Genomic DNA, 13124 nt, shown 5'->3' on the forward strand with positions numbered 1-13124 from the left:
CCTAAGAAAACTTTCTAGTTAAATATTTCTCATCAAAAACCAAGCTTCATTCATCTTTTCATTCATCTCACTTTTATTAGGTACTAACCTAGCTGCTCAGGCAAGTGTGTAGGAAGGTTTGATCTTTTCTTTTTTGAGTTGGAAAACTTCCATGGCAATGTATCGGCCATTTATGCCTATGGAAAATATCACTATCCATTATCCATTCCCATTCTTAGACAGAGAAAGTTACAGCCAGCATTTACTGCAAGGACACTATAAAACCATTTACTAGCCAATAGTGTTGTATTCACTATGAAATATGTGTCTCAAAGAGAAGGGGAAGTGGAAAGGGGAAGCAACTAATAGTATTTTACATATTTAGATAATTTTTTGGTCCTCAAAACTTCCTGGGCCATTGTTTTCCCCCTAGGTATTTTTTTTAATTATTATTTCTGTTTGGGGCTTTTTTTTCCTAATAAATTCTTTCTTTTTTTGCCTCATCTCACTAGGATGGAGCCCCTTTCAAGTGACTTCCTCTGTGCATGTGTTGTTCCTCTAGGGTGTTAACTGAGATTTCTCTGAATAGTTCTGTACATCCTTCTCTGAAGTCTTTAATCCCATGAAAAATCTTTTAGTAGGCAGTCCTACAGCTGCACTCACAGTTTCTGCAACTAAAATGCAATCCTCCTCTGGTACCCGCTTGGGTTATCCTCTGTGGTTGGTCCTAGATCCCAGACACACTGTTTGAAGTGGAACAAAATCAAGACCATGCACCTGCCAGCCTGTTTTTCCCTCCTGTCCTGGCAGAACTAAGGCGTCTTCCACTAGTTCAGGATTGTAGGCTGAATTCAGAGGGCTGAACTTTCCTCTGAAGTGTAGGATTCCTATTAGTGGCTTCAGTTTGAAATTCAAATGCTTTAAGTTTCTTTGCACTGAAATATGTCCTGAAATAGACTGCTAAATTCAGATGACATACCATTGGAAGTCATCAGGTGGTGCCCTCTCTTGAGTTTTCCCTGCATTGGGGAACACCAGTACAATCATGTATCACTGGAAACTGTTTTCTAAATTTTCAATTCCCCAGAGCCGCACCGATGAATTTACAATTTTTATAGGATTGTTATAGTTTTATTCCTACTTCTGTTGACCCTTGTATTGTGGGGTTGGTTTCTGTGTATCCCATACTTTTCATTTCACCTTTTTAAGTTCCAGGTTTTCCTTTTAAGGTAAAAACATTTATTTATTTGCAAGTCTGTATTCTGCAGTAGCACTTGTAAGAGTGGCACCTTGCCATTCACTGTGGTCCTGAAATTCCCATTAAGCTCATAACCATACCCTGGTTTACTAGTAGTACTTCTGTTATACACTAACTAAGCTCCTGAATTATTTCCATCCTAGAGCAGAAGGGATAAATCTCCAGATACATGTGCTTCATTTGTTTTAAAGAATATAATATTAGGCAGAAAATAAAAAAAAAAATTATATCAGAAAATCTGACCACATGAAATCAAATTAATTTAAGTATCCTTTTGCATCTCTAAAAACACCAACACGCCCTCTCTCACAGATGTAGAAGTCCTGCATGGCTCTCTTCTTTTATTTTCACCAATACAAAAATAATTTTCAGCAGTTCAGTGGAAGAAAAGACCTTCCTGTCAGTGGCTTGCAGCAGTACAGAAAAGCCTGATCCCCTGGGTTTGTTTTTGTATGGGAAATTATTACACTGTAACATAGGCTAACTTGCCTTGCAATGGCTTGTTTTTCATAGGCTTTATTTCAAACTGGAACTCAAATTGTTTTCCGTTCATTAGCATTTCTTACATTATTCGTCTGAATTTTTAACAGCCTTATTTGAATCAGCCTGTGAGCTATCACATCCCCCCAAATCCACACTTATGATCTGCCAGTCCACAAATCAACTTTCCAGTGAATGTTTAATCAGTTTATGGTAGAAAAGTCTTTTTATGTAGATTTCAAAAAAAGTTAGACTTATGAAAGCAGGCAGTCTCTGCATGTCTGTCCATCTAACCATTTGGCTATCTGGTATTTGCAAGAGAATATTTAAAAACCTGTTGACTGGCATCCTCCATCTCCGGATGTGTAATGAAAATAAGCAGCTGTATAGGTGTCCCAGTGCAACAGGCTTGCCTACTGAGGGGAGAAAAAAATCTACAAACCTTTGTAGACACATGAGAATCCACTTGGGAATGAGTGAGCAGTAATACTCAAACTGCAAAAAACTCTTCGGTCAACTTGCATGATACAAGAATTTGATGGCAAAACACAGATGCAGGCTTTGCTGTTCCTGCAGTTTGTGGATTGCACAGTGGCTAGGGACATTGAAAAAGATGTTTGAGAGGAAAGTCTCATGTTTTGACATTCTTTGCAGAGTCACTAGCTGATGTTTAGTTAGTTGGTGTCATTAATGTTGATGTTTAAATAAGTCAGATGGAATAGGCTCTAAAGGCACCTATTTTTTCTTATCAGCTGAAGCAGCTGGCTCAGATACAGGCATCTGCACTGCAGACACCTGTATGTACGTACAGTCCAATGCATCCCATTTCCATCATCTGTCTGTAGGACCTTTTTGGAGGGAGGATTTTGTCTGTCACTACACTATGCTCAAATCCACTGATGTCAACTGTTTAGGGGGCCTAGGTTAGTCCCCTACCACCACAAGGGAACAAGGCCTGCTCCAAACCACAGTGGTGGGAGTAGATCCAGCACCTGTTACTGTGATTGTGCCAGTGCACTCCATAGAATGACCACACACCTCAAACAGTGTTGTCATGGGGGAAAATGTGTTCAGTGGAGAAAAGCACCTGGCCACCCCTACCAGGACTATCAGCCTCCTTGTGTGAATCATTTTTGATTTCTTAAAATGTGTGACTCAAGCTATTTATTTTTGTAGGAAGGCCTACTGTGTGCTAACAGGTAAGCTTCAGAAGTGTGTATGTCAGTAATTTAGCCCAGCTAGTTCCTGAATTAGGTGGGTTGATCAAGTGCTTCAGAAGAGACTTTTTAGTACCACATGTGGCTTGGTTGTGAGCACAACCCACCTTGCTGCTGTTGCAACATGAATGGGCTGGACTGTCACTGCACTCTAAGCTCTGCTCCTTTCCATGATTGCAGGATTTCACACTCCAACCTCCGGGGATGCCAAGGGAAGCATTATGGAGCAGAAGCGCTCCCGTGAGCCTCAGTAAACATGAGATGGCTGTCTCAAGCAGCAAGCACTGGCAGGGCAAGGCTGACCCTTTCAGTGTGGTAGCTGCCTCCTTGGTGAGCCAACTGCCTGACCAGCAGAAGACAAGCGAGTCACCTCTCAGCTGGTTCAGAGGAGTGTATTTACCCCCTGCACTGCACCCATTAAACAAGACGTTAGTCAAGGGTAACAAGTGGAAGGATGTAGATAGCACCCAGGAAAAGCGCAGGTCATTCCTGCATGACTTCTGTAAGAAGTACAACAGCAGAAAGAAGCTGCAAACCCACCTGGTACACCTGGTGTCAAGAATTTACGTGGAGGACAGGCACAAGGTCCTGTACTGTGAAGTGCCAAAAGCAGGCTGTTCCAATTGGAAAAGGGTCCTCATGGTGCTCAGTGGACTTGCCACTTCAGCGCACAACATTTCCCATGATGATGTACACTATGGAAAGCACCTAAGAAAACTGGACAGTTATGACCTAAAAGGGATATACACACGCTTGAACATGTACACCAAGTTTATATTTGTACGTGATCCTCTGGAAAGACTGGTATCTGCCTTCAGGGATAAGTTTGAACATCCAAACAGCTATTACCATCCAGTATTTGGGAAGGCAATAATTAAGAAGTATAGACATAACGCAGATGAAGAGGCTTTGAAAACAGGATCAGGAGTTCAGTTCAAGGAGTTTATCCAATATTTGTTAGATTCCCATCGACCAGTAGGAATGGACATTCATTGGGAGCAAGTCAGTAAGCTCTGCTACCCCTGCCTCATCAACTATGATTTTATAGGAAAGTTTGAAACCCTGGAAGAAGACGCCAATTACTTTTTGCAGCTGGTAGGTGCTCCAGCCTATCTGAAGTTCCCTAAATTCAAAGACAGACATTCCTCTGATGAGAGAACAAGTGCAGAAGTAGTGAGGCAATACTTAAAGGAATTGTCTAAGGAGGAGAGACAGCTGACCTATGACTTCTATTACCTTGATTACTTAATGTTCAATTACACATCACCAAGTGTATAGCACCAGAATAGCTTCAGGCTTCTATTAGATATTTATCGTTTTGGGATTCAAAGCAGCTACTTTGATATCAGCCCTGAAAGGAAACAAAGTTACTGCTAAATGGAGTTGACTTAGTGGGGATTTTATAAGCTAGAGTGATATCAATTGGCATTAAATTATAAGAACGCACAGAAAAGAAGACCTGTTAACAGCATAAATTGCACTAAAATGCCTGAAAAAGCTGCTTTTATGATTGTGGATTACACTATGGTAGCTCAACCAGCTGTTGCATTATCTTACCTAATGTTCTTTTAATGTTTTAAGAAGAAAACATTCAGAGTAGCGTGATTCTTTTTTGGTGTGTCTGCTTTAGAAATTGTTTTTGAAACAACTTTTGAATGTATTTTTACTTTCTGTCAGTTATTAATAAAGAAGCATTGGCTAATTTTCTAAAATATTTCCAGCATCCTCAGTTACAAGGCTTCGTTGTTTGATTACCATTAAACTGTAGCCATTTTTAGGCCTGATTTTTTTTTAATTGAAGGATGCACTTGAATACAAATGCATCAAGCTACAAATAACACAGCAGCTCAGTTGATGAGTAGAGTAAAATTGGGTAAGCCTGTGAAGTGCCAGTCCACTACCCCATTTTGATTGATGCACTGGAGCTGACAAATAGGAGAGAGAGCGCATATTTTCTCTACTTTCAGAGAGCTGCTGCATTCATTAAAATTAAGATTTTAACTTACAGAGGGTACATCATTACATATGATGCATGGATACTGTGGTCCCAATACTCAATGTAGTCTTCATTTTTGGTGATAGGGCAAAGTTTTAGTGTGGCAGCTACGAAACAGTCTAAGGTCTGTACTGAGAAGCAACCTCAGTGCAACTGCTGTGACCATTCTTGGTCTGCCAGGGTCCAATCATCAGCCCACCTTCCAGGAATTTTTAACACAGAAGGTGCATATGCCCATTGCCTCTCAAGCCCATAAACTGGTGCTGCCTCCAGAGCTTCCTGAAGTCACCTGTGTCTTGCTGTCCTGCCTGCCTTGTCAGCAACCAGCAAACCCCAGGAGTGGGGTGGATGCTTCAGTTATATGGGGTGGGATGTGTATTGGTGATTTTTCCTAGAGGCAGGTATGTCCAGAGTCCCACAGTCCTGGTTATAAAAGGAAAAGGTACCTTCTACATTCCCCTTCGCTCTCCTCCCTCAAATGCTGCCTGACCAACATATGCAGTTGTTCCTGAAACCTCCATTGAAGGTCGCCAGGGTGTCCCAGGAGGAGGAGAATCTCTGAAAAATCACAGGATCATGGAATCATTGAAAAAGACTTTTAAGATCATCAAGTCCAACCATTAACCTAACACTACCAAGTCTACCACTAGACCATGTCCCTAAAATGGGTAGGAAAAATCTCTATGCCCTTCTGCTATAAAGATGTCACCTGTTCTTTGCTTTCTGGAGTGGTTTGGGTCATCTTACTCCAGTGTCTTGACATAGCAGGTTGTAGAATAAGGAAACAGCTTGATGGGAAAGTGATGCAAGTAAAATGTCCTCTGTTCCCAATCACTGGCCACAACTAGTGCAATTATTGCTGTCTTTTCCTTTATCTCGGGCAAATGTACAGTTTCAGTCGTTTCACAGGAGTGGGTCCCTGCTGAAAGGGCAGACCATCTCCTATGTACCCTTGGCTGCTTGTTTCTCCTTCAGTTTTGTCCTCAGAAGAGGAAGAAAGCCACCTCCAGTCTCTGTGGTGCCAGTATGTAATTGAGCAAGCTCTGCATGTCTCTCCTTGTGGCAGGACAAGCTGCTCCAAGGGAGAAAGTTGAAGGTGATGCTGTTTGTGACTAGCAGCACCCATAGCTGAATCCAGCCTGTTCCCTGGGGCCATAGAGCAAAGAGGAGAAGGAAAAAGACATCATCACTGTGAGGTGTTGCAGTGTGGTATGTGTCATGACCATGAGGGAGGTAGATGTTCAGCACCCATAAGAAGTTCCAAGGATGCCTTGGACAGGTAAATACACACTTTTGTATGAGCTTGTGTGAGCTCTTGCTATGCCTGGATGGACCCACAGGTGTTAACAGCAGAAATGTCTGGGAGTGGATATCTGACAATTGAACTGCCCCCATGCATGCTTTTCCTCAGTAGTACATGTTCCCCCTTTAAACACAAGACAGTGTTTGACTCCGGCCTTTCCTGGCAAAAACCCCTCCAGATTTTCCTGTTCCAACCACACCATGGGGGCACCATACTGGAGAGGTGGTTCCTTACAGCTGATGTCATGCTGGACACCAGTACACTGCCACTCCAGTGTTGTGCATCATGCTGGTTAATGGCTCTTACTGCATTCCCATGTGTCTTTACCCAGCAGGATTTAATTTTTATTTAACTTGGCCATGCACTTTCATGACTGTTGCTCTCAAGTGAGACTATGCATTAAGGACACTAAAGAGAACCTCCTGACAGTTTTGATTTTGTACCATCCAACCTCCTAACTCATGAAAAAACTGCCTTGGTTTTCACTTGGATTTGACCTTGCTTTGACCTCTAGATTCTCTGCTCTTGTAAGTATTGAATTCAGCCTCAAATCCTGAGTGAATCATTCTTGCTTTATAGGAAGGCCATTGAAGTTATTAATAAAAAATAAATTTACACCAACCTTTGGATGTCTATATATTTGCTTTGTCTTGTCTGTTGTGGATGTGTGTAAAATAATTGTTAATTTACAGACAAAAAAAATTACTCGTGTGCTATGAGGAAAAAAGTTTAACTGCTAATAAAGAATGGAAGCCAATCTATATATGAGTTTTGTATGAATACTTTAATTCAGAGAAATAAATACTAATAAATCGCAACGTTTATGAAGAACTTAAGCTCCACATTGTGTGTGCTTTAGTGACAAACTTTCAGCCTGTCTGATCAGAGAATGACAGAGACTTGGGGGGGTGCAGGTGTAATTACATTAAGAAAGCCTTACAGTCTCATAGGATTTTATCTACTAACTAGTCTTAGATAAAGCTATTGTTTGAGTCAAGGAAAGGGTCGAAAGAAATTATTAGCAAATGTTTGTTTTCTGCAAATGAGAGGGAAAATGACATTGATTTGCATGCATGCGTGGACATGGACATCAGGTCCCCAGAATGTCATCTTGAAAATCTGGTATGGCTTACATTTGTGATTTAACAGGGGAGGACACCAGTTAAGGCCTTTAAAGCATGTATGTGCACAGAAGCGTAATTGTTTTAGCTGCACTGTTGTTCTATGGCTCTAGTGAAAGTAATTTAACTTCTTTGTATGCTCAACTTCAAATTTCATAGCCCCTAACTGCACTTAAAAATTCATTTTTTGAAAATCTAACCCAGACATTTGTAAAGAAGAGCCTCTCCATAGTCATCTTCAGCGACCTAAGGGATTCAGATGATCTCAGTAGCAGAATCTAGATTGTACTTTGCCTCATTAACCACATTTTGAAAATCACCAGCCTGCTTTTCTAGGAATTAAGTTACATGATTTAAAATTAACATAAGAGTTTAGCATAATTGAAGTGGGACTGTGATATCTGACTTATGGGATTATAAGAGATAAAGGCATAATTTGCAGCATAAAAGATAACCTCTATTTTTAAAAGTAAATTTTGAAAGGTTAGAGTGTGAGGTTGGGTTGTAACTTTTTTTATATTTTGTAAGAATGCTAAGCAAAACCAGAAACTGAAGGTCATCCGCTATAACAAGTACAAAATCCCATCTCCGCAACTGTGCACAGATGTTTGTCTTATTCAGAAAATTATATTGAACGTATGCAGAAGAGGAATGAAAATACACTCCACAACATTCAGTGCAATTACATTTACACTAGAGATCAGCTGCAGCATGCAGAGCCTCTTTTAAGGGGCTTCATTACAGTAAATGCTTTTTAGTTATGAACATTTCTTCATTTGAAGATCTCTAAGCACTTCTCTAGTGCAGGTCGGTTGTCAGAGCAAGTCAGATGTGCTGTAAAGGCATTACAGTGAGTCTGGGGGAGGACTGGAGTAGGAGGAGAGTGCTCCCTTGGCTCATGTGTCTCTTCCAAACACCAGACAGCTGTGCTTCCCTCCTAAAATTTAAACTTGATTTTTGGAAGCTAATGTTCCATATCTGCCTTTCTTCTAAAATGAATCAGTATTAAATAAAACCGAATTGTTTTATTTAATAATAAGGTTTTAAAATAATTAATAAATAAAATAGCAATAAATTAAAAATAAATTAAACTGCATAGGTGTGCATTCTCAAATTCTGATACAATTGTCAACATAAGGCAGCTTCTTTTTTTCAGGTAGGATTTGGCTTGCAAAGCTCAGACACAGCCATTATGCCCATCTCTTCTAAAACTGCTGGTAAACTGTTGCTTGCTGAAGTCAGAGGTGTGCAGCCACAGTGCAATCAAACACGACACATACTCTTGAAATGTCCTCTGATGGAACTCCCCCAAAAGGCCAAATTTATTGGAGCTACTCCTGCCTCAGGCTGTTCTGTCTTTGTGATGTGTCCTTGGAGATCACCACTTTAATTTTAGGTGTAGTTTAAATTTAAATGAAAATTGCAATATGACACTTTGCACTTTGAAAGGAAAATATTTTACTAGAGCTTTGTATTGTATATGTAGGTTATGTATAAATGTCTTTGTTGTATGTGCCTTCAGGCTAACAATACATCAGATAAATCTTTTTAACTGTAATGCTAAAACCAGTTTATCAGCTTTATAACCTCCTTTGATGCCTTCAAAACTACTTTGCTCTCAGAACCTAAAGTCTGAAATCAGACCATAAATTATTATACTTCATTGAAAATATGGATGCACCTGTCCTGTATCAACCAACTCATGTACTGTTCAGAGGGCAGGGCAGGCACATAAAGTACTGGGAGGTGGAACTGTCTGACTTAGCAAAGGACATCTGTTCATATCCCCAGATGCCTGGGATTGCTTTGCCTTCCAAAATGTGTCCAAGTGGGTGGATGCAGGAAACAGTCATATTATTTAGTTTAATGAGAATATCTTAGATTGTTTGGTATTAATGAAAATATCTGTTTTGTGGGAGAACAGTTGAGCTCTGAACAGTTGAGCTCTGAACTGTAGCTAACTGCAGTGAGTCCCACATGTTTCTTCTATTTCAGATGTAGCTCTGCTTGTGGCTGGAGTGACAGACTTGGACTTCAGAGACCTGGATCTTCCTCCAAGTTCTGTAACTTCATAGACTTGTTGGACAAATATGAAATTCTCTGTACCTCGGTGTCCCCATTAGTAAAGTGGTCCTGTACATGGAAGGAAATTATACCATGCACCTTCTCCTAAAATCATTGAACTATGTGGATAAAGAGCTGTGGTTAGAAATTAGGTATTGGTATGGAATTTAACTCATAGGATATTCATGGCCTTTCTTTATGTTTTACTTCCAATGGCTTGGAGGAAGCTGGGGGCTTCCCAGCTTTGCTCCAGCTGAGAAATGCATCATTCCACTCTGTTCTGGGCAATTGGCAGGCTTAAGAATGCAAGCTCTGTTTCAAAACACTGTGCATTTGTCAAGCCTATCCAGGCACTGTCTCAGCATAAAACCAATGCCAGGATGTCTGACCAGGGGCAAGTCTCCCTCCAGTTCCTCTGGTACAGAGGAGAGCAGAGACAGGGTGACAATCTTGCTGTCGCATTTTACTCTGAGCCCAAATAAAAGAGAAGCTATTTTATTTTGGTGCAGTAGCTGTAAATAAAGTGATGCTTAACTAGAGAATTCTGCAGAAGCAACGGATCCCAATCAGGTATGCAAATCCCTGTCTTCTCCTAAACACTAGAGCTGTACAATCCAGTACCCAGGGCCTTGTTCCCCCGTCCCTTTCTGAGGTCCTGCCACTCCTGTGACACGCTGCAGTTTACCTGGCTGCTAGAATATTTCAGGATTTATCTCCTATTAATATAGCCACTTTTTCTATGGCTCTATGGAGGCTACCAATAACATGGAGATGACATTGAGACAGACTGTGTTGCTTTCTTCTTTTTGTCTTCAGAAAACAACCTGATTAACAACTGTGAGAGAGGGGAAAGAGTCCTTACAAAAGGAAAAGGAAAATCTCAAGGCCATGACTATAACTTTTTTTTTTTTTAGTATATGTAATTGTTGCTTCCTTTCCTCTGTCTCCTCACATACAATTTCCCTCCCTCTTTAAGTATGTCAGCACAAATTGGTGAGCCAATTGCTTGTTTGCGCTCAGCTGTCAAGTTTAAGTCACCTCCAGTCCTGCACATCTATGTTATCATAGCACTGAGGCTGCACTAATAAGCCTGCCTGAGAGTATGGTACTGTCAGCCACCATCTGTGCACACATATTTGTCTTGACCTTGTCATGTAGAAATTCCTTCTATCTCAGGGTTTGGTTTTTTTCTCTCAAATTCCTTCCAGAAACCAAAGTTTCCACAAAAGCTCACGATACTGCTCATTTCCCAAGATTTGTAGATTTGAAGTGTCCTGTATAATTTGCATTCAAGAAACAGCATTCTGAGACATAAGGTATAGGAGCAGAGCAGATTTATCTGGGCATTTCAGGACCCACATATTGAATTATCTCATTCTTGATAAAAGCAGACACACACACATAGACAGATTTTGAAGTTTTAGGAATGATAATGAGTTACATGATAATGAGTTCATCTGAGAAACAATGTGTGTTCAGAAAGCTGAGTTCAACAACATAGCAGTTTCCTCCCTATGAACTTGCACAAATGCAGTGTAAGTGCATGCACATTTTATAAATGCACATGCACACACACAATATACATATATGAGTCTTATAATGCCCCCACAAAGGTAACAATGGTAGTGGGAGCTACTTAGCTTAAGTCTTGCATTTGACTTTAAAGTTCTTAAATGTTTATTAAGATATGGGCATGCAAACATTCTATTAGCATGTTGCAAAACCATGACATTATTCCAAATTAATCTAAACTACTTGCAGCAACTGCAAGTTTTCCTCTGACACAGGTTTTCTTTTTGCTTCTTTAGATTGCCTGGGACAGACAGGATGCTGCCAGGTCTGTGGGTCTGCACTTTGTCCACCTGCGCCTGCTTCTGGTCATGGATGCAGCTGCAGGTTTTGGGAGGAGGTTTCCTGGTGGGGCAGTTTGTAGAGGAGGAAGTAGGCAAGGGCTTGCAGCATCTGTCTACCTTCAAGGAAGTTATCATGTTACCCCCTATAGTGCACTTCAAGCCACAGACACAAGCTGTCACCTTTGCTATGACTTCTGCTATTCTCTTAAAAAAAAAAGAAAAAAAAAAGAAAAAAACACCAACAGAAAAGGGACAGAGAGAAAACCTCTAATGAGAAGGGGAAATGTTAATTGTGGCTGGAGGTGACAATGCACAATAATAAATTGCTGCTTTGCTATTGTATCTCTGATCAAAGTATCCTAAGACTGCAGTAGAGCAAAAGCTCAGCTCCAAGGGAGGATGATGTTTCTCAAAATCCTCATGATCCCTGCAGGTCTTGTTGAACGGCAGGGGAAAGACAAAAACAGAACCAAAGTTAAAATTTTTCTGTGTCTCAGACTTGCTGCCAATAAGGCTCCTGTTTCTCCCTGCATCTTTTTGGCTGTGTCCACCCTAATGCCTGCAGTGGGTCAAGGGCAATGCACTGCCTCTGTGTGCAAAAATTACCCTAATGGAAGCACTCTTACCAAGCAGGATATGGCTCACAATTTATTTTCTGCCTTGCTTTATTTGAAAGTGATGCTAAAACTGAAATTTCCAGCTTAAGGTGATGTGTTTTAGGCTACTCAATCTGCAACTTAGCAGCTGGAGAAAGCAGACAAAACTTTTTAGGTGGGCGGGGCTGCTGCCAGGCACACCGCTAGGAGCTGCAAAGGCCATGTCTAAAAAGCAGGATGGCCTTAAGGAATACTCCTAAGGGTTGATGAAGAACCCAGTTCTTACGAAACCATGCCTAATGGTTTTTTAGTATAAAAGATATCCCTGAACTGGAAGCAGCAAGGACTACTCTGCCAAACCCATGCCTTTCTGAACAAGACATGGAGAAGGAGAGGGAATATTTTGGGACATTTTGAGAGATTCTTTCTAGCATTTTCAATACTGTTTTCTGTGCCTCCTGACCCCCAGTCACCAGGCACTTCATTAATTTACTGCAATTTACCAAAGGAAAACAAGGTCTACCCACTTGCACCTTTATAGCTAAAATCTGCTCTCTGTGCTGTCTTCGTTACAAAAACAGGCACAGGCTGAATGAGAGAAGCTGGGAACTTGTTATGTAAAATCTACTGCAAGTGAGCTTTTCTAGTGCCTTTTCTATTATGCCTTGACCCCTTATTTTGGCACAGTAACAAAACCACTGAGACTGGACAGTTATAGGGTTTCACAGGCTTTTTATTTTTTTTTCCTTTTTGGCCTCATCACAAAAACCCAACTGAATCAATGGTGTGCCCAAACTTCTGAAATAGTCTAAGACTTCCAGTATCTTCTACATACAAAAACACAGTGGGGGAAGATTTGTATTCTATTTATTCTTTATTGAATCAGGACAGACTCCTGCCTAAAAATACCTTGTTTAAGATCACAATAGAAAGCTCCCACACATTTTTCCAGTTGCTTGATATTTGACTACATTATGATCCCTGTTGTTTTGCCTTCACTTTGTTTTCTGTACGTGCCTTAAATTCTCCATTTTTCCCAAAAATTACACTTGCCTGTAACTCAGGTGATTATTTTCCCCTCCAAGACTTGACCTTTGTTCCACTTCAGCATCATCACTTGAGTAAAAAAATAACAGTAAAAAATAAATATACAAATAAATAAATGAAACTAGAACGGGGGGAAGATTTGGGAAGGTTTAGGAAGGGAAGGTTTGGGAAGGTAAGGTTTGGGAAGGTTTAGGAAGGGAAGGTTTGGGA

The 13124-nt window shown here is 40.6% G+C and overlaps 2 protein-coding genes across 3 annotated transcripts in view; both read left to right on the forward strand.

Moving 5' to 3' along the window:
- CHST9 (carbohydrate sulfotransferase 9) overlaps positions 1 to 5298 on the forward strand; it is an 88858-nt gene extending 83560 nt beyond the window's left edge. For both annotated transcript variants that reach the window (XM_017832048.1, XM_017832056.1), the window contains one exon: positions 3115 to 5298. In XM_017832048.1, the coding sequence (XP_017687537.1) occupies positions 3115 to 4212 (1098 nt within the window). In that variant the 3' untranslated portion in view covers positions 4213 to 5298. The remainder of the gene's footprint in view (positions 1 to 3114) is intronic.
- Positions 5299 to 9349: 4051 nt separating this feature from the next.
- Positions 9350 to 13124, forward strand: part of AQP4 (aquaporin 4) — a 27543-nt gene continuing 23768 nt past the window's right edge. Inside the window, exons 1-2 of the mRNA XM_017832084.1 lie at positions 9350 to 9476; positions 11227 to 11314. The gene's annotated coding sequence lies outside the window, so the exon portion shown is untranslated. The remainder of the gene's footprint in view (positions 9477 to 11226; positions 11315 to 13124) is intronic.

The sequence above is a fragment of the Lepidothrix coronata genome, unplaced genomic scaffold (genome assembly GCF_001604755.1).
Source record: "Lepidothrix coronata isolate B3197 unplaced genomic scaffold, Lepidothrix_coronata-1.0 Scaffold6, whole genome shotgun sequence".
In the NCBI taxonomy this organism is placed as follows: Eukaryota; Metazoa; Chordata; class Aves; order Passeriformes; family Pipridae; genus Lepidothrix; species Lepidothrix coronata.